General features: G+C 51.7%; 1 protein-coding gene across 1 annotated transcript in view; it reads right to left on the bottom strand.

Annotated features, from left to right (window-relative positions):
• Positions 1-15,343: 15,343 nt before the first annotated feature.
• The window catches only part of CASR (calcium sensing receptor), a 132,727-nt gene continuing 128,227 nt past the window's right edge, over positions 15,344-19,843 (bottom strand). The window contains exons 5-7 of the mRNA XM_075854703.1: positions 19,133-19,369; positions 18,481-18,604; positions 15,344-17,651 (exon numbers count right to left, since the gene is read on the bottom strand). Of these exons, the coding sequence (XP_075710818.1) occupies positions 16,243-17,651; positions 18,481-18,604; positions 19,133-19,369 (1,770 nt within the window). The 3' untranslated portion in view covers positions 15,344-16,242. The remainder of the gene's footprint in view (positions 17,652-18,480; positions 18,605-19,132; positions 19,370-19,843) is intronic.

The following is a 19,843-nucleotide window of genomic DNA, read 5'->3' as shown; positions in this document are numbered from 1 at the left end:
TGTCACTGTTATGGGGGCACTGTGGCTGTCACTGTTATGGGTGCACTGTGGCTGTCACTGTTCTGGGTGCACTGTGGCTGTCACTATTATGGGTGCACTGTGGCTGTCACTATTATGGGCGAACTGTGGTTGTCACTATTATGGGTGCACTGTGGCTGTCACTGTTCTGGGTGCACTGTGGCTGTCACTGTTATGGGGGCACTGTGGCTGTCACTGTTCTGGGTGCACTGTGGCTGTCACTGTTCTGGGTGCACTGTGGCTGTCACTGTTATGGGTGCACTGTGGCTGTCACTGTTATGGGTGTACTGTGGCTGTCACTGTTATGGGTGCACTGTGGTTGTCACTATTATGGGTGCACTGTGGCTTTCACTATTATGGGTGCACTGTGGCTGTCACTATTATGGGTGCACTGTGGCTGTCACTGTTCTGGGTGCACTGTGGCTGTCACTGTTATGGGTGCACTGTGGTTGTCACTATTATGGGTGCACTGTGGCTGTCACTGTTCTGGGTGCACTGCGGCTGTCACTGTTATGGGTGCACTGTGGCTGTCACTGTTATGGGTGCACTGTGGCTGTCACTGTTATGGGTGCACTGTGGCAGTCACTGTTATGGGTGTACTGTGGCTGTCACTGTTATGGGTGCACTGTGGCAGTCACTGTTATGGGTATACTGTGGCTGTCACTATTATGGGTGTACTGTGGCTGTCACTGTTATGGGTGCACTGTGGCTGTCACTGTTATGGGTGCACTGTGGCTGTCACTGTTATGGGTGCACTGTGGCTGTCACTGTTATGGGTGCACTGTGGCTGTCACTGTTATGGGTGCACTGTGGATGTCACTGTTATGGGTGCACTGTGGCTGTCACTATTATGGGTGTACTGTGGCTGTCACTGTTATGGGTGCACTGTGGCTGTCACTGTTATGGGTGCACTGCGGCTGTCACTGTTATGGGGGCACTGTGGCTGTCACTGTTATGGGTATACTGTGGCTGTCACTATTATGGGTGCACTGTGGCTGTCACTGTTATGGGGGCACTGTGGCTGTCACTGTTATGGGTGTACTGTGTCTGTCACTGTTATGGGTGCACTGTGGCTGTCACTGTTATGGGTATACTGTGGCTGTCACTATTATGGGAGCACTGTGGCTGTCACTGTTATGGGTGCACTGTGGCTGTCACTATTATGGGTGCACTGTGTCTGTCACTGTTATGGGTGCACTGTGGCTGTCACTATTATGGGTGCACTGTGGCTGTCACTGTTATGGGTGCACTGTGGATGTCACTATTATGGGGGCACTGCGGCTGTCACTGTTATGGGGGCACTGTGGCTGTCACTGTTATGGGTGCACTGTGGCTGTCACTGTTCTGGGTGCACTGTGGCTGTCACTATTATGGGTGCACTGTGGCTGTCACTATTATGGGCGAACTGTGGTTGTCACTATTATGGGTGCACTGTGGCTGTCACTGTTATGGGTGCACTGTGGCTTTCACTGTTATGGGTGCACTGTGGCTGTCACTATTATGGGTGTACTGTGGCTGTCACTGTTATTGGTGTACTGTGGATGTCACTGTTATGGGTGCACTGTGGCTGTCACTGTTATGGGTGCACTGTGGCTGTCACTGTTATGGGTGCACTGTGGCTGTCACTGTTATGGGTACACTGTGGCTATCACTGTTATGGGTGCACTGTGGCTGTCACTATTATGGGTGCACTGTGGATGTCACTATTATGGGGGCACTGCGGCTGTCACTGTTATGGGTGCACTGTGGATGTCACTATTATGGGTGCACTGTGGATGTCACTATTATGGGGGCACTGCGGCTGTCACTGTTATGGGTCCACTGTGGCTGTCACTGTTATGGGTGTACTGTGGCTGTCACTGTTATGGGTGCACTGTGGCTGTCACTATTATGGGTGTACTGTGGCTGTCACTATTATGGGTGTACTGTGGCTGTCACTGTTATGGGTGCACTGTGGCTGTCACTATTATGGGTATACTGTGGCTGTCACTGTTATGGGTGCACTGTGGATGTCACTATTATGGGGGCACTGCGGCTGTCACTGTTATGGGGGCACTGTGGCTGTCACTGTTATGGGTGTACTGTGGCTGTCACTGTTATGGGTGCACTGTGGCTGTCACTATTATGGGTATACTGTGGCTGTCACTATTATGGGTGCACTGTGGCTGTCACTGTTCTGGGGGCACTGTGGCAGTCACTGTTATGGGTATACTGTGGCTGTCACTGTTATGGGGGCACTGCGGCTGTCACTGTTATGGGGGCACTGTGGCTGTCACTGTTCTGGGTGCACTGTGGCTGTCACTGTTCTGGGTGCACTGTGGCTGTCACTGTTATGGGGGCACTGTGGCTGTCACTGTTATGGGTGCACTGTGGTTGTCACTATTATGGGTGCACTGTGGCTTTCACTATTATGGGTGCACTGTGGCTGTCACTATTATGGGTGCACTGTGGCTGTCACTGTTCTGGGTGCACTGTGGCTGTCACTGTTCTGGGTGCACTGTGGTTGTCACTGTTATGGGTGCACTGTGGCTGTCACTGTTATGGGTGCACTGTGGCTGTCACTGTTATGGGTGCACTGTGGATGTCACTGTTATGGGTGCACTGCGGCTGTCACTGTTATGGGGGCACTGTGGCTGTCACTGTTATGGGTGCACTGTGGCTGTCACTGTTATGGGTGTACTGTGGCTGTCACTGTTATGGGTGCACTGTGGCTGTCACTATTATGGGTCCACTGTGGCTGTCACTATTATGGGTGCACTGTGGCTGTCACTGTTATGGGTGCACTGTGGCTGTCACTGTTATGGGTGTACTGTGGCTGTCACTGTTATGGGTGCACTGTGGCTGTCACTATTATGGGTCCACTGTGGCTGTCACTATTATGGGTGCACTGTGGCTGTCACTGTTATGGGGGCACTGTGGCTGTCACTGTTATGGGTGCACTGTGGCTGTCACTGTTATGGGTGCACTGTGGATGTCACTATTATGGGGGCACTGCGGCTGTCACTGTTATGGGTGCACTGTGGCTGTCACTGTTATGGGTGCACTGTGGATGTCACTATTATGGGTGTACTGTGGATGTCACTATTATAGGTGCACTGTGGCTGTCACTGTTATGGGTGCACTGTGGATGTCACTATTATGGGTGTACTGTGGCTGTCACTGTTATGGGTGCACTGTGGATGTCACTATTATGGGTGCACTGCAGCTGTCACTGTTATGGGGGCACTGTGGCTGTCACTATTATGGGTGCACTGTGGATGTCACTGTTCAGGGTGCACTGTGGTTGTCACTATTATGGGTGCACTGTGGCAGTCACTATTGTGGGTGCACTGTGGCTGTCACTATTATGGGTGCACTGTGGATGTCACTGTTCTGGGTGCACTGTGGCTGTCACTGTTATGGGTGCACTGTGGCTGTCACTGTTATGGGTGCACTGTGGATGTCACTGTTATGGGTGCACTGTGGCTGTCACTATTATGGGTGTACTGTGGCTGTCACTGTTATGGGTGCACTGTGGCTGTCACTGTTATGGGTGCACTGCGGCTGTCACTGTTATGGGGGCACTGTGGCTGTCACTGTTATGGGTATACTGTGGCTGTCACTATTATGGGTGCACTGTGGCTGTCACTGTTATGGGGGCACTGTGGCTGTCACTGTTATGGGTGTACTGTGTCTGTCACTGTTATGGGTGCACTGTGGCTGTCACTGTTATGGGTATACTGTGGCTGTCACTATTATGGGAGCACTGTGGCTGTCACTGTTATGGGTGCACTGTGGCTGTCACTATTATGGGTGCACTGTGTCTGTCACTGTTATGGGTGCACTGTGGCTGTCACTATTATGGGTGCACTGTGGCTGTCACTGTTATGGGTGCACTGTGGATGTCACTATTATGGGGGCACTGCGGCTGTCACTGTTATGGGGGCACTGTGGCTGTCACTGTTATGGGTGCACTGTGGCTGTCACTGTTCTGGGTGCACTGTGGCTGTCACTATTATGGGTGCACTGTGGCTGTCACTATTATGGGCGAACTGTGGTTGTCACTATTATGGGTGCACTGTGGCTGTCACTGTTATGGGTGCACTGTGGCTTTCACTGTTATGGGTGCACTGTGGCTGTCACTATTATGGGTGTACTGTGGCTGTCACTGTTATTGGTGTACTGTGGATGTCACTGTTATGGGTGCACTGTGGCTGTCACTGTTATGGGTGCACTGTGGCTGTCACTGTTATGGGTGCACTGTGGCTGTCACTGTTATGGGTACACTGTGGCTATCACTGTTATGGGTGCACTGTGGCTGTCACTATTATGGGTGCACTGTGGATGTCACTATTATGGGGGCACTGCGGCTGTCACTGTTATGGGTGCACTGTGGATGTCACTATTATGGGTGCACTGTGGATGTCACTATTATGGGGGCACTGCGGCTGTCACTGTTATGGGTGCACTGTGGCTGTCACTGTTATGGGTGTACTGTGGCTGTCACTGTTATGGGTGCACTGTGGCTGTCACTATTATGGGTGTACTGTGGCTGTCACTATTATGGGTGTACTGTGGCTGTCACTGTTATGGGTGCACTGTGGCTGTCACTATTATGGGTATACTGTGGCTGTCACTGTTATGGGTGCACTGTGGATGTCACTATTATGGGGGCACTGCGGCTGTCACTGTTATGGGGGCACTGTGGCTGTCACTGTTATGGGTGTACTGTGGCTGTCACTGTTATGGGTGCACTGTGGCTGTCACTATTATGGGTATACTGTGGCTGTCACTATTATGGGTGCACTGTGGCTGTCACTGTTCTGGGGGCACTGTGGCAGTCACTGTTATGGGTATACTGTGGCTGTCACTGTTATGGGGGCACTGCGGCTGTCACTGTTATGGGGGCACTGTGGCTGTCACTGTTCTGGGTGCACTGTGGCTGTCACTGTTCTGGGTGCACTGTGGCTGTCACTGTTATGGGGGCACTGTGGCTGTCACTGTTATGGGTGCACTGTGGTTGTCACTATTATGGGTGCACTGTGGCTTTCACTATTATGGGTGCACTGTGGCTGTCACTATTATGGGTGCACTGTGGCTGTCACTGTTCTGGGTGCACTGTGGCTGTCACTGTTCTGGGTGCACTGTGGTTGTCACTGTTATGGGTGCACTGTGGCTGTCACTGTTATGGGTGCACTGTGGCTGTCACTGTTATGGGTGCACTGTGGATGTCACTGTTATGGGTGCACTGCGGCTGTCACTGTTATGGGGGCACTGTGGCTGTCACTGTTATGGGTGCACTGTGGCTGTCACTGTTATGGGTGTACTGTGGCTGTCACTGTTATGGGTGCACTGTGGCTGTCACTATTATGGGTCCACTGTGGCTGTCACTATTATGGGTGCACTGTGGCTGTCACTGTTATGGGTGCACTGTGGCTGTCACTGTTATGGGTGTACTGTGGCTGTCACTGTTATGGGTGCACTGTGGCTGTCACTATTATGGGTCCACTGTGGCTGTCACTATTATGGGTGCACTGTGGCTGTCACTGTTATGGGGGCACTGTGGCTGTCACTGTTATGGGTGCACTGTGGCTGTCACTGTTATGGGTGCACTGTGGATGTCACTATTATGGGGGCACTGCGGCTGTCACTGTTATGGGTGCACTGTGGCTGTCACTGTTATGGGTGCACTGTGGATGTCACTATTATGGGTGTACTGTGGATGTCACTATTATAGGTGCACTGTGGCTGTCACTGTTATGGGTGCACTGTGGATGTCACTATTATGGGTGTACTGTGGCTGTCACTGTTATGGGTGCACTGTGGATGTCACTATTATGGGTGCACTGCAGCTGTCACTGTTATGGGGGCACTGTGGCTGTCACTATTATGGGTGCACTGTGGATGTCACTGTTCAGGGTGCACTGTGGTTGTCACTATTATGGGTGCACTGTGGCAGTCACTATTGTGGGTGCACTGTGGCTGTCACTATTATGGGTGCACTGTGGATGTCACTGTTCTGGGTGCACTGTGGCTGTCACTGTTCTGGGTGCACTGTGGCTGTCACTGTTCTGGGTGCACTGTGGCTGTCACTGTTCTAGGTGCACTGTGGCTGTCACTGTTCTGGGTGCACTGTGGCTGTCACTGTTATGGGTGCACTGTGGCTGTCACTGTTATGGGTGCACTGTGGTTGTCACTATTATGGGTGCACTGTGGCTGTCACTGTTATGGGTGCACTGTGGCTGTCACTGTTATGGGTGCACTGTGGCTGTCACTATTATGGGTGTACTGTGGCTGTCACTGTTATGGGTGCACTGTGGTTGTCACTGTTATGGGTGCACTGTGGCTGTCACTATTATGGGTGCACTGTGGTTGTCACTGTTATGGGTGCACTGTGGTTGTCACTATTATGGGTGTACTGTGGTTGTCACTATTATGGGTGCACTGTGGCTGTCACTGTTATGGGTGCACTGTGGCTGTCACTATTATGGGTATACTGTGGCTGTCACTGTTATGGGTGCACTGTGGCTGTCACTATTATGGGTGCACTGTGGTTGTCACTATTATGGGAGCACTGTGGCTGTCACTGTTATGGGTGTACTGTGGCTGTCACTGTTATGGGTGCACTGTGGCTGTCACTGTTATGGGTGCACTGTGGTTGTCACTATTATGGGTGTACTGTGGCTGTCACTGTTATGGGTGCACTGTGGATGTCACTATTATGGGTGCACTGCAGCTGTCACTGTTATGGGGGCACTGTGGCTGTCACTATTATGGGTGCACTGTGGATGTCACTGTTCAGGGTGCACTGTGGTTGTCACTATTATGGGTGCACTGTGGCAGTCACTGTTATGGGTGCACTGTGGCTGTCACTGTTATGGGGGCACTGTGGCTGTCACTATTATGGGTGCACTGTGGATGTCACTGTTCAGGGTGCACTGTGGTTGTCACTATTATGGGTGCACTGTGGCTGTCACTGTTCTGGGTGCACTGTGGCTGTCACTGTTATGGGTGCACTGTGGTTGTCACTATTATGGGTGCACTGTGGCTGTCACTATTATGGGTGCACTGTGGATGTCACTGTTATGGGTGCACTGTGGCTGTCACTATTATGGGTGTACTGTGGCTGTCACTATTATGGGTGTACTGTGGCTGTCACTGTTCTGGGTGCACTGTGGTTGTCACTGTTATGGGGGCACTGTGGCTGTCAGTATTATGGGTGCACTGTGGATGTCACTGTTATGGGGGCACTGTGGCTGTCACTGTTATGGGGGCACTGCGGCTGTCACTGTTATGGGTGCACTGTGGCTGTCACTGTTATGGGTGCACTGTGGCTGTCAGTATTATGGGTGCACTGTGGCTGTCACTGTTATGGGGGCACTGTGGCTGTCACTGTTCTGGGGGCACTGTGGCTGTCACTGTTATGGGTGCACTGTGGCTGTCACTGTTATGGGGGCACTGTGGCTGTCACTGTTATGTGGGCACTGTGGCTGTCACGAAGTCAGGTATTATTTCATTTATATACATTATGACTGGTAACATTATATTTGCAGTCCGTTCTGTTAACCTTCAACCCTCAAAGGTGAATTTCCTCTTTAAAGGGGGTCGAGTGCAATTTCATATTCTGCTTCTGTGTTCCCATAGCGAGAATTATCCTGGATGTCGGTAGAAGAGCTGACAGTCAACCGGCTGGGTAATGAAGATATAAATGAATATAAGAAGATGCTGATAAAAGACAGACTGTATGCATATAGCAACATTTCACCCATAAGTCTCCCCTCCCCATAGTAAAAGTAACATCACACCGACACATAACTCTCTTTTAAAGTGGGGTTGACCCGGGGGTCGGCCACAGCTTTATTAACACAATATATGTAAATAACAAATTTACCAAATATAAAACGCTATGACCTTAACAGAGGTCAATAACAACCTGTATGCCTGCCTAACCAAGGACATGTAGGTAAATCCCCCTCTACTACCGCCACCAGGTGACCGTGTATTCCTCAACTACACGGCTCACCGACCCCCATCAAAAATAGACCTTGCTCAACCCCATCCTGCAACCCCGACAGGAAAATGTCTAGCCAAATCTCCGTTAAGTGCACCCCGTCTGGCAACAACAAACCGCTATTGTCACCCTCTAACTCCCGATGACGCACCCCCACCCCGCCTCTAGCTCGGACAAACCTAGACACCCTGGTGTTTAATAGGCGCCTCGCCCGCTCAATGGCATTCACGTCCCGCGCTCCATGCCAAACCAACCTGGGAACAATTTCTGACCAGACCAAAACTACCCGGGGGAAAAAGCCGATGAACCTTTCTAAATCTGACTGGATCATTGAGATCAACTCCCCCAACCGAACCGAACACAGATCATTGCCTCCTAGATGAAACAGTAAAACAGTTGGAACCATGCGATGCCGGCTGATGTCGATCACTTCGGGCAGTGCCTGCAACCAGCGCAGGCCCCGAATGCCTCTCCAGTAGACTTCAGCACTTGCAAAGCCCAACGAACGTCCCCCAGGGCGTATGGCAGCCCTCCTCTCAGCCCAAAACACATAGGAGTGCCCGACTATCCACACCGCTGGTCTGGTACCTAAAATGAAAATTGAAATTAGTGCAAAATAAGGTTCGGGCGAACATAACCAGCAAAACAATCCGACTTCCATCTCCCTATGCACCTCACAGCCGCATCCGATAACCCCAATTCACTGGCCATCGTGGCCGCCCCAATACGGAACGAATGAGTACCGTAATCCCCTGGCGGTTGTCCAACCTGAACCAAAGCCTTCCGAAAAACAGCAGAAAACTGAAACCTAGTAAGCGGCCGCCCATCCGAGTGTGACAAAAATTGGGCCCCGGAACTACGCACCCCCAAGAAAGCCGACACCGCCGCCACCGAACAGGCCAGACCCGGGACTGCCCGAAGCGCCACCCAACAACCCCGCCCAAACACATCCGTTTTAGAGCGACGAATCCGCAACCGAACCCCCACCGAGGAGACTACAACGTCCTCCAAAAGCAAACCCCCCCGGCCGCGCCACCCCCATCGGTACTAACTCCAAAATCCGCAAAGCCCCGAAAAAACACAACGAAAAAGCCACAGAAAACAAAACAGATTCATATGGAGAAGAACACACCGACGGCAGCGCCCCAATAAGCTCCTGCAACAAAGAAAAAGACACCGGCCGCCGTGACTCCCGCCTAGAAGCCATCTTCTTCCACCCCTTCAAGGCTTGCAAAATAAAAAAGGACTTAGTCACATCCGACCACCCCCTCAACTTAGAAAAGAAAGCCACCCCAGCCAGACGCCGCTGCGCCACCACCCCCGAAACCCCCCGCCCGCGCAAAGCCGTCAGATATTCCAGCGTCACCGTCGTGCGCAGCACCAGATCCTCCCCAACCAGCCTATCCCCCGCAGCACTTAACCATTCCTTCCACGCATTACCGTAAGTGGCCCAAGTCGAGGGCGCCAGGGACGACCTCACCAAGGGCACTAGCTCCGATCCAGCATCCTCCACATGAACTCCGGGCAGCTGGCCCCCTCCAGCTCCGCCTGCGGGCAAAGAGAGCGAAAAACCTGCCAACGAAAACTAGATAAAGCATCAGCAACATTATAAACACCTGGAGTATGCCGAGCACGAAAACTGATGTTACACTGCAAGCACCGCAACACCAAATGACGGAGCAAAGCCAATACCAGACCTGAGGAAGAAGTAAGGTGGTTAACAGCAAAAACAACACTCATATTATCCGACCAAAACACCACAGACCTGTTGGAGAGGCGCGCCCCCCACAATTCAACGGTGACCACTATGGGGAAAAGTTCCAACAGCGTCAAATTTGCGCACCAACCCTTATCTTTCCAGGAATCAGGCCAAGCTTCCGCGCACCAGGCCGAACCCAGCAACGCCCCAAACCCTGCCGCACCAGCTGCGTCTGTAAACAATTCCAAGTCCACGCTGGAAATGAAAGGCGCCCTCCAACACGTACGCCCATTGTAGTCCTCCAAGAAAGTGCGCCAGACGCGCAGATCCGCCATAACAGAACTAGAAATCCGAACATGATGAGAAGGCACCGAAACACCCACCGTAGCTAAGGACAACCTCCTGGCAAACACACGCCCCATGGGCATAATACGACCCGCAAAGACCAACAGCCCTAACAACGATTGAATCTGCCACAACTCCAACTTACGCGCAGCCAGAGCCATGTCTAATGCAGCACGCAATTTCACCACCTTCTCCGCCGGGAGGCGAAAGACCATAGCAACCGAATCAATTTCAATACCCAGAAAACTCAATACCGTCACCGGCCCCTCCGTTTTTTCTTCAGAAAGGGGGATCCCAAAGCGCTGGGCCAGAAACTGAAAGGACCTCAACAAAAGCTGACACTGCCCCGAGGACCCAGGCCCCACAAACAAAAAATCGTCCAGATAATGAGTCACCGACCCAGAACCGGTGAGATCCCGCACCGCCCATTCTAGAAATGAGCTGAACACCTCAAAATACGAACAAGAAATTGAACAGCCCATCGGCAAACACATATCAGAATAGAAAAACCCTTCCAACGCACAGCCCAACAGGTGAGAACAATCCGCATGAACAGGCAACAAACGAAAAGCGGACGCAATATCAGACTTGGCCATAAGGGCGCCCGCCCCCTCCCGACACACCAATTCAACCACCCGATCAAATGAAACATACGAGACCGTTGCCAAATCACTGTCAATCCCGTCGTTCACCGACCGCCCTTTGGGATGGGACAGATGGTGAATCAGCCGGAACTTTCCAGGCTCCTTCTTAGGAACCACCCCCAGGGGCGACACCCGAAGATTCGGGAAGGGCAATGCAGCAAATGGGCCGGCCATGCGGCCAAGCTCCACCTCCTTTTCCACCTTTTCCCTAATAACGGCTGGGAACTTCTCCGCCGACTTCAAATTCCTAGACATAACCGGGTCCGCCTGTGCCGTAAACGGAATAAAGAACCCAAAAACCCACTCTAAGCAGGGCGGCTTCCGCCATCTTGGGGTACCGGTCTAACCACGGGAGCATCGCGGACACGCGCACCGGCGGCCTCCCCTCTACCAACACTTGCAGGGCGGGCGACTGTCGCCACCCGACGGGAGCACCTGATCGCCGCATGGGTACCCCCACAGGAGGAGCACTCATGCCAGAACTTACTAGAGGCATAGAATCTACAGTATCCCTCATTAAAGAGCCAACAGGCTCCTGCACGACGGACACCCCCAACCCCCCAACCCCCACCGGAAGAAGAGACGGGGGCGGCGGGCTGAAAGGGGCGCTGTGCCATCATCAAGCGCAGCCAAACATCAGTCGCTTTTGTATCCCACCCCACCTCAGGCCTCTGCGCCAGACGCCGACGAAACTCCTCATCATATCGCCACCAGGCCGAGCCGCCGTGCGATTTATATGCACTAAAAATCGTATCCAGATACACAAATAACTGACCCGCACACTCCGGCCGACCCTGACTAAACACCCCCCCTAAAATAGCAAAGGCCTGCACCCAATTATTAAAAGACCGCACGACCCTAGGCTTACTCAACACACCCCTCAAGTCTACGTTCAACCGTCGACGAATCGACCGACAAAAGGGACCAAATATCAATGTAAGCATTCTTCCCGATTTTCTCACGCACCTCTTCAGACAAATGAGCACCTAACGGAGACACACTACAAAAATAAGAATCTCTGAAAGCGGGGACCGATGGAGTGGACATAGACGTGAACGCCTCCACCGTGGACCTCGCCCCTGCGGCCTGCGACGACGGTCCCACAGGCAACGATACAGCCCCCGCCACCAGAGATTGCACAGCAGACAATAAATCATTTGCAGACATGTTATCAGCATTCCAAGCCCTAAGGCAGGCATACTCACCGTGTCCAGCAGCTGACGCACCTAATGGCGTGGACGGACCCACTTCAGCCGTTGTGGCCACCGGGACCACAGAAACCACCTCAGTCGTAGGGGGAGCGACCCCCGACGCTCCCACTGAGGAACGCCGACTCCGAGTCCCCCGTTCGGACGCAGCACGAACACTACTGCGACCACTCCTTGCAGCCTGCCAGCTATCCCGAGAGAGTCGTCGTACGATGAGGAGTCAGACGGAGACCGCCTATAACGGTGATGATGATGACGACGCCGATGCCTCCTAGACTGACTGCGACCGGACACGTGGCGCCGCCCTGACCCAGCCCTACTCGCACCATGCCTGCTGTGGGACCGATCCAGGCATTCTCCTTGTACGACTGCCACCGACACAGCTGCCCCCGCCGCCGGCCCAGGCAGCACATCAGCGGGAGGGGCCACCGCTTGACATTCCATCCTCCTAGCCGACCGGCCCGAAAAGAAAAGCTCTGACCCGTCAAACGATCCATCTTTCCCCGGCTCATCTACCCCCTCCTCCCCCTCCCCTACAAAACCCCCCACCTCCCGTCCCTCTGAGGCAAATAGCAACGGCACGCTCCCCGCCGGGGAAGCAGCCGCAGCTGCAGAAATGGAGGCCGCCGCCAGGGCCTGTCCCACGAATCCCCCCCGTCCATACCTGCGTCAGGGGAACCACATCCCCCACAACGGCCGCCGACACTCCTGGTCCTGGAAGCACCGGTGCCGGAGGAGGCGACATCACCGATGGGGGAGGGACCGGAATCAGCGCCGCGCTCGCAGCCCCCGCCGCCGACCGCACCCCACCGGAAGTGGAGAGAGAGAGCCGGACCGCCGGACGAGAGGCCCGAGCCGAACGTCGCCGCCCGACAGGAGGAGCAGGAGCAGGCACAGCTGACTCCCTCAGCAGGGCCTGCAGCCAGTCGCTCCCTTCTGCGGTGATAGTGGCGCGCAGCGCCTAAAGGAGATGTGCACGATCCATGTCTGAGAAAATTTCTGACAAAGAGGCCCACTACAGGTAAGCAGCCCCTTATATAACCCCTTCCCATACACTAAAATCGCCCCCTCTCCTCCTCTAACTCCCCCCCCCTGCCTAAATGACTCACCCCTGTAACAGAGAGGGGGAGGGGAGCCAACTCCTCAGCCTTCACTTAATCCCTTCCCTGCAACAGTCTCTGGCTCAGCGACTATATGCCTGTGAGCCCCCATAACAGACGTAGAAATGAGAAGTTGTGATGTGACCTATAGACATAATGTCGGCCATCGTGGCCGCGGTCACAGGCGGGACACGCTGGACATTCATCTCTGTAGAGGGATTGGCTGATATGTCAACGCTTGGACCCCCCATAGAATTAACATGCATGCTCGGCGTTACAGGGGTGCATTCTGGGAAGGGGGATGTAAGGGCGAGGCGTGGTGACGTAGTCCGGTCCTGGGCACAACTGCCGACATCCTAATACAGATGAGAAACGGAGAGAAGACGGAATAAAACCAGAAAAATAAAGCAACGTTTTTATTAAATGTTGTCATGCAGCTGCACTAAAACAACGAGACGTCAGGAGGTCCAAGCTGCGTTGTGGGGGGACGTTATACAGGGCTGCCATATTTATACCACACCAGACTGCGGCCGCCCATGGGTCACACAATGAGAATGTCCACGTACACAGCGAAGGCGTCAGCGACACTCCGATTGTAGATAAAGGGGAGATTAATACCGTCCTAATGATGGACAGCATAAAACTAGACCAGAACGGCCAAAACTGCGCCAAATTAATCACAGAGGCGCACATTGTAAAATACATTTGGTGCATTTCGCCAGTTACTTCATTATACCGCCTCATAAATGGCGTATTTTACACCAATATTTTACACCAATAGAATGGAGTTCGTCATTAATAAATTGGGTGCATTTAACGACTTTTCCAGACACTTTTCAAAACTGTCCAGGGAGTTGAAAAAGTGTCAAAAACACATAATAAATTTGGCGCACAGAATTAATGCAACTTTTAAGCCACTTTTTTGGTGCAAATTGTGACAGAATACTGGCGCAAATCTATTGCTCCCGTCTCCCCCATATAAATGCTTGTGTTTTCAATAAGGAGAGGAGAATAAGCCATTGCCAGACCCCTCTGTCCCCTCCACAATTCTGTGTCCCCTCCACAATTCTGTGTCCCCTCCAGACCCCTCTGTCCCCTCCAGACCCCTCTGTCCCCTCCAGACCCCTCTGTCCCCTCCAGACCCCTTTGTCCCCTCCAGTCTCCTCTGTCCCCTCCAGACCCCTCTGTCCCCTCCAGACTCCTCTGTCCCCTCCAGACCCCTCTGTACCCTCCAGACTCCTCTGTCCCCTCCAGACCCCTCTGCCCCCTCCAGACCCCTCTGTCCCCTCCAGACCCCTCTGTCCCCTCCAGACCCCACTGTCTCCTCCAGGCCCCTCTGTCCCCTCCAGACCCCTCTGTCCCCTCCAGACTCCTCTGTCCCCTCCAGACTCCTCTGTCTCCTCCAGACTCCTCTGTCCCCTCAAGACCCCTCTGTCCCCTCCAGACCCCTCTGTCTCCTCCAGACTCCTCTGTCCCCTCCAGACCCCTCTGTCCCCTCCAGACCCCTCTGTCCACTCCAGACCCCTCTGTCCCCTCCAGACTCCTCTGTCTCCTCCAGGCCCCTCTGTCCCCTCCAGACCCCTCTATCTCCTCCAGACCCCTCTGTCTCCTCCAGACCCTTCTGTCTCCTCCAGACCCTCTCTCCCCTCCAGACCCTCTGTCCCATCCAGACTCCTCTAGACTCTTCTGTCTCCTCCAGACCCTCTCTCCCCTCCAGACCCTCTGTCCCCTCCAGACCCCTCTGTCCCCTCCAGACTCCTCTGTCCCCTCCAGACTCCTCTGTCCGCTCCAGACTCTTCTGTCTCCTCCAGACCCCTGTCCCCTCCAGACTCCTCTGTCCCCTCCAGACTCCTCTGTCCCCTCCAGACTCATCTGTCCCCTCCAGACCCCTCTGTCCCCTCCAGACTCCTCTGTCCCCTCCAGACTCCTCTGTCTCCCCCAGACTCCTCTGTCTCCTCCAGACTCCTCTGTCCCCTCCAGACTCCTCTGTCTCCTCCAAACCCCTCTGTCCCCTCCAGACTCCTCTGTCTCCTCCAAACCCCTCTGTCTCCTCCAGACCCCTCTGTCCCCTCCAGACTTCTCTGTCCCCTCCAGACTCCTCTGTCTCCTCCAGACTCCTCTGTCCCCTCCAGACTCCTCTGTCTCCTCCAAACCCCTCTGTCCCCTCCAGACTCCTCTGTCTCCTCCAAACCCCTCTGTCCCCTCCAGACTCTTCTGTCCGCTCCAGACTTCTCTGTCCCCTCCAGACTTCTCTGTCCCCTCCAGACTCCTCTGCCCTCCAGACCCCTCTGTCCCCTCCAGACCCCTCTGTCCCCTCCAGACCCCTCTGTCCCCTCCAGACTCCTCTGTCCCCTCCAGACTCCTCTGGCAGCGGTTTATCTCCTTTGGGAACAAAAGATCAGGTATGATGAAATCCAGCATGGCTGATCCCTCTTTCCCCCACATCTGCCATCAGGGGAAGGTCTGAGCACATTAGATACACATTAGATGCACTTTAGAAAGTCGATCTGATGAAATCGTTGTGTTTGGCCAACGGTCAACTTTACCCAAATCATTTGAGACTAGAAACGTGGGGTGGAGTTCAGTTAAGTAGTTGGTGTATATTTGGATTAGAAAGTGCCCAGCGGGATATTAGAGTGCCCAAGGGAAACCCATTTATGGAACAGAACATAAACACTCCATGCGGAAGGGGCCCTGGAATAAACCCTGAGCCCCTCGCACTGCATGCTAGGAATACTGACCACTATGCCGCCATTACATGTACAAACCAATAAATTAGCATAGAAATACCCCATGTGATTAATAGATTATCATATGTATCTCATAATAACTTTGGTGAGCTGACTATAGAGGTCGACACATCAATATCAGCAGAAAGACCCACACAGGACCCAGATACACGAACAGGTTGTCACACAGGCGGGCTCACTCATTTACATCTATATATATTTAGCGTTATTACAGGGCAATACTTGACCTACAATGGATCCATGGCTTACACAGGTCATCTGGTTACACATCACATGAACATGAACGTCATCCTATAGGTTCTCTTATTCATTTAATACTAATACACAAATGGAGAGAGAAGTCTCCGGTAAATTTGGTGGACGTTCCTTCTAAGGATCCACCAACGCTTCGAAGAACTGTCCTTTATCTTCAAGAAGAAAGAAGTCTTTGATCAACACGTGACCGTCTGAAGGTCCGAACTGAACGCGTAACAATAAATTCTCAGGAGTTAGGAGTTCATCATGTTTCCTGTGATCGATCCGTCAACCTCATTCTTCGAGTTCTCCTCCTGACGTGAAGGAGCCGCCATGCTTGGTTTGTCTGGGTTGGTTTGACCGGTATATTCTTGTGATTCCGACTCGTCAATGTTGGAGGCTGTTTGGAAACTGGATTCACTGCAGACATCACTGTTTTGCAATGGAAGCAAAGCCTTGTGTCTCATCAAGCTGTCATCGCTGTTCTTTCCCTCCAGCGAGTTTTTGGGTTTCATGGCCCTGTTGGACACGGAATTTTTCGAAGGTTCATCGAAGCTCAGAGACAAAGTGACGGTTCCGCTGCCAAAGCTCACCTTCTGCTTGCAGCTCCTGGCCCGTTCTGCTGCGGAGAAGTGTTCATCGTGGTTACTCTTGCTGCTGATGGAAGATGATGGAGTGGAACCCGATGACCCTCCCAAGCTGTTGGACCTTTTGTGGGAAACATTGCTACGTCTCAGAGTGGCTCTGGCCGCGACCTTGAAAGCATGAGCTACCGTGCTGCAGCGCACCTCTTCGATGGTATTCCTGGACGGTTTGAACAAAATGATGTAGACTTTATTAAAGAAAATGCAAGTCAGCAAGCCAAAACTCGAAGCCAGGATGGCAATGACCTCAACAGCCGACACATATTTCCCGTAGGTGCTTACATAAGCCGGGATGAAGGAGATCCAGACGATGAAGAATATGAGCATGCTGAAAGTAATAAACTTGGCTTCGTTAAAATTTTCCGGCAGTTTTCGGGCTTTGAAGGCAAAGAAGAAGCAAATCGCCGCCAGCAGGCAAGTGTAGCCAATCAGGAAGCCGAGAGCCATCAAGGATCCTTCATTACATATGACGAAAATGATCTCATCTTCGTGGTTTTCAGCGCTCTCTGGGGGTGCAGTGTACAGCCAGATGATACAGGTCACGATTTGGACGAAGGTGCACAGGAACACCAGAAGAAACTGGAGGTTCAGGCCCCACCATTTCCGCTGAAAGCTGGTGGGGATCTTGGCCTCAAACACAAGCAAGATCCGGTTGGTCTTCACCAAGATACACGAGATGCACAGGACAAAGCTAATACCAAACGCCGGCTGCCGTAACTGACATGTCCAGTTCTCGGGTTCCCCGATGAAAAACAATGAGCTGGAGAAGCAACACAACAGGGAAAAGAGGAGAAGATACGAGAGCTCTCGGTTGGTGGCCTTGACGATGGGCGTATTGCGGAACTTGATGAAAACACTAAAGACGAAGGAGGTTAGACAAATGCCCAGGATGGCAAACATTGTCAGCGCTATCCCAAAGGGTTCTGTCCAGGACAGGAACTCGATCTGTTTGGCGACGCAGGACGTGTGGTTTTCATTGGACCAGTAAGTGTTGGCACATTTCTCACAGGCGCTCGCATCTGAAAGAGAAGAATTATCCAGGATATAAAACCACGTGTCTACAAATACTCCACGACCGCACGAACAATGTCATAGGGACAATCCCCCGACAGAAAGTCAGCGCAGTTCATGGCATGCAGCGCTATTATTTACATTAAAACAATGGCCATGGATTTGGTTATGCGTCATGGCCTCTTAGGGCACGTTCACACGGTGCTCAAAAAACGTGTCAAATATGCTAGCATTTCTTGTGAAGAGCTTTTTCAAATACAGTCATTTTTGACACGTGTTCCATGGGTTTTTGATGCGTTTTGTGCCCGCTTTTTGTACGTTTTTTGGCAGGCAATTAGGAATCCCATTGAATATGGGAACATTTGCCACGTTTTCCGCGCATTTTACGCATCAAAGAATTGACCTGAAGCTTTTTCTTTACACGCCGCGTGTTTTTAAAAAAATATGCTTGCGTAGAAAGAAACGCGTTGTAGGTGCTAACTGTGCGCTCTACCATTGATTTGAACGGGAAGCTTAATCAAGCGGTTTTTTAACGCGTATTTCGGTGCATTGAACGTGCCAAAATTCACTTCAAACACACGCCGTGTGAACAGGGCCTTATAAACAGAAAACATGACGCATTTGTGAACAGAGCTGAAATGAGGCAGAAATGAGTTCTCTCCTGTGACAAGATCTATGGAAAAGCTGTGTGATAAGCAATATCACCGCCATTACGGCTGCCGCAGCGGTTTCATCCGGATTTTTCAGACTCTATATGTGTCTAAACATGAACCCTGTCTTATCATACAGTCAGACAGAAAACGTTACCCACAATGCACAGCAGGAACGGACTATTACCTGTCTCGTCCGAGTACTCTCCATCTGGACAGGCCTCACAGATAAAACAGCAGGTGGGCTCTCCTTCAATGATACCTTTCCTGGTGCCTTCCTGGCAGATTCTACTGCAGTTGGAAAAAGGAACCTGAGGGAATTAAAAATGGTTTTGAAATTATTTGTAAGCTGCAATATGTGGACAGGTCCAGCAGGGGGTGCTCCATACACATTAACTGTGACAGAGTATTGCTGGGAGCCAGCAGCAAAGGTCAAAAATACCCATAAGAAATCATTTCCATTATTTTTCAGTAACTACCAAAGGCTGAAAACTTCTCCGCTGATAATTTGTTACAATGTATCAGTGCAGGTAATCCTTTGTGGCTTAAACACAACAGCAGCACAAATCTCTCTCCTGGTCTCCAGGCTGATAACGCTCAACACTGACACTGACACATTGTAACATAGCTGTCAGCTGTATGAAGTCAGGACTGGCTATTAGTTTCTGGATGTAAAGAATGTTTTCATATATTGACAGCAAGCAGAGATCTTCAAAATGAAAATATCTTAAAACATATGTATTATTTGAAGATTACAGAACTGTTATTATACAACGATTACCCTGAAATGATCATCACTGCCCAAATACGACCACAAATTATTACAAATCGTCACTCACCTCTCTGGAGAATCCGCTCCACAAGATTTTGCTCTCATTGATGAACAGGCGTTCACCTTTCTTGGCGTAGACGTTGTAGTGGCCGATGTCTTCAAAGACGACTTCATCTGAGCCGTCTTCCTTCGTCAGGTGCCAGTTAATGATGGTGTAATTCCCCACTAGGTCCCCAAAATCATTGAAGTCCACCTGCTCCCCAATATTATTGGTGAAATTGAGGTGTCGCAGATGTTTCAGGACCTAAAATATAACACATATTTTTACTTCAGTGACGGAAATGTGTATTCATTCTGCTGGTGGAGTCACTGTGTATATACATACATTACTTATCCTGTACTGATCCTGAGTTATATCCTGTATTATACTCCAGAGCTGCACTCACTATTCTGCTGCTGGAGTCACTGTGTACATACATTACTTATCCTGTACTGATCCTGAGTTACATCCTGTATTATACTCCAGAGCTGCACTCACTATTCTGCTGGTGGAGTCACTGTGTACATACATTACTTATCCTGTACTGATCCTGAGTTACATCCTGTATTATACTCTAGAGCTGCACTCACTATTCTGCTGGTGTAGTCACTGTGTACATACATTACATTACTTATCCTGTACTGATCCTGAGTTATATCCTGTATTATACTCCAGAGCTGCACTCACTATTCTGCTGGTGGAGTCACTGTGTACATACATTATTTATCCTGTACTGAT

The sequence above is a fragment of the Rhinoderma darwinii genome, chromosome 2 (genome assembly GCF_050947455.1).
Source record: "Rhinoderma darwinii isolate aRhiDar2 chromosome 2, aRhiDar2.hap1, whole genome shotgun sequence".
NCBI classification, from domain to species: Eukaryota; Metazoa; Chordata; class Amphibia; order Anura; family Rhinodermatidae; genus Rhinoderma; species Rhinoderma darwinii.
This window is presented reverse-complemented; position numbering and strand designations above follow the sequence as displayed.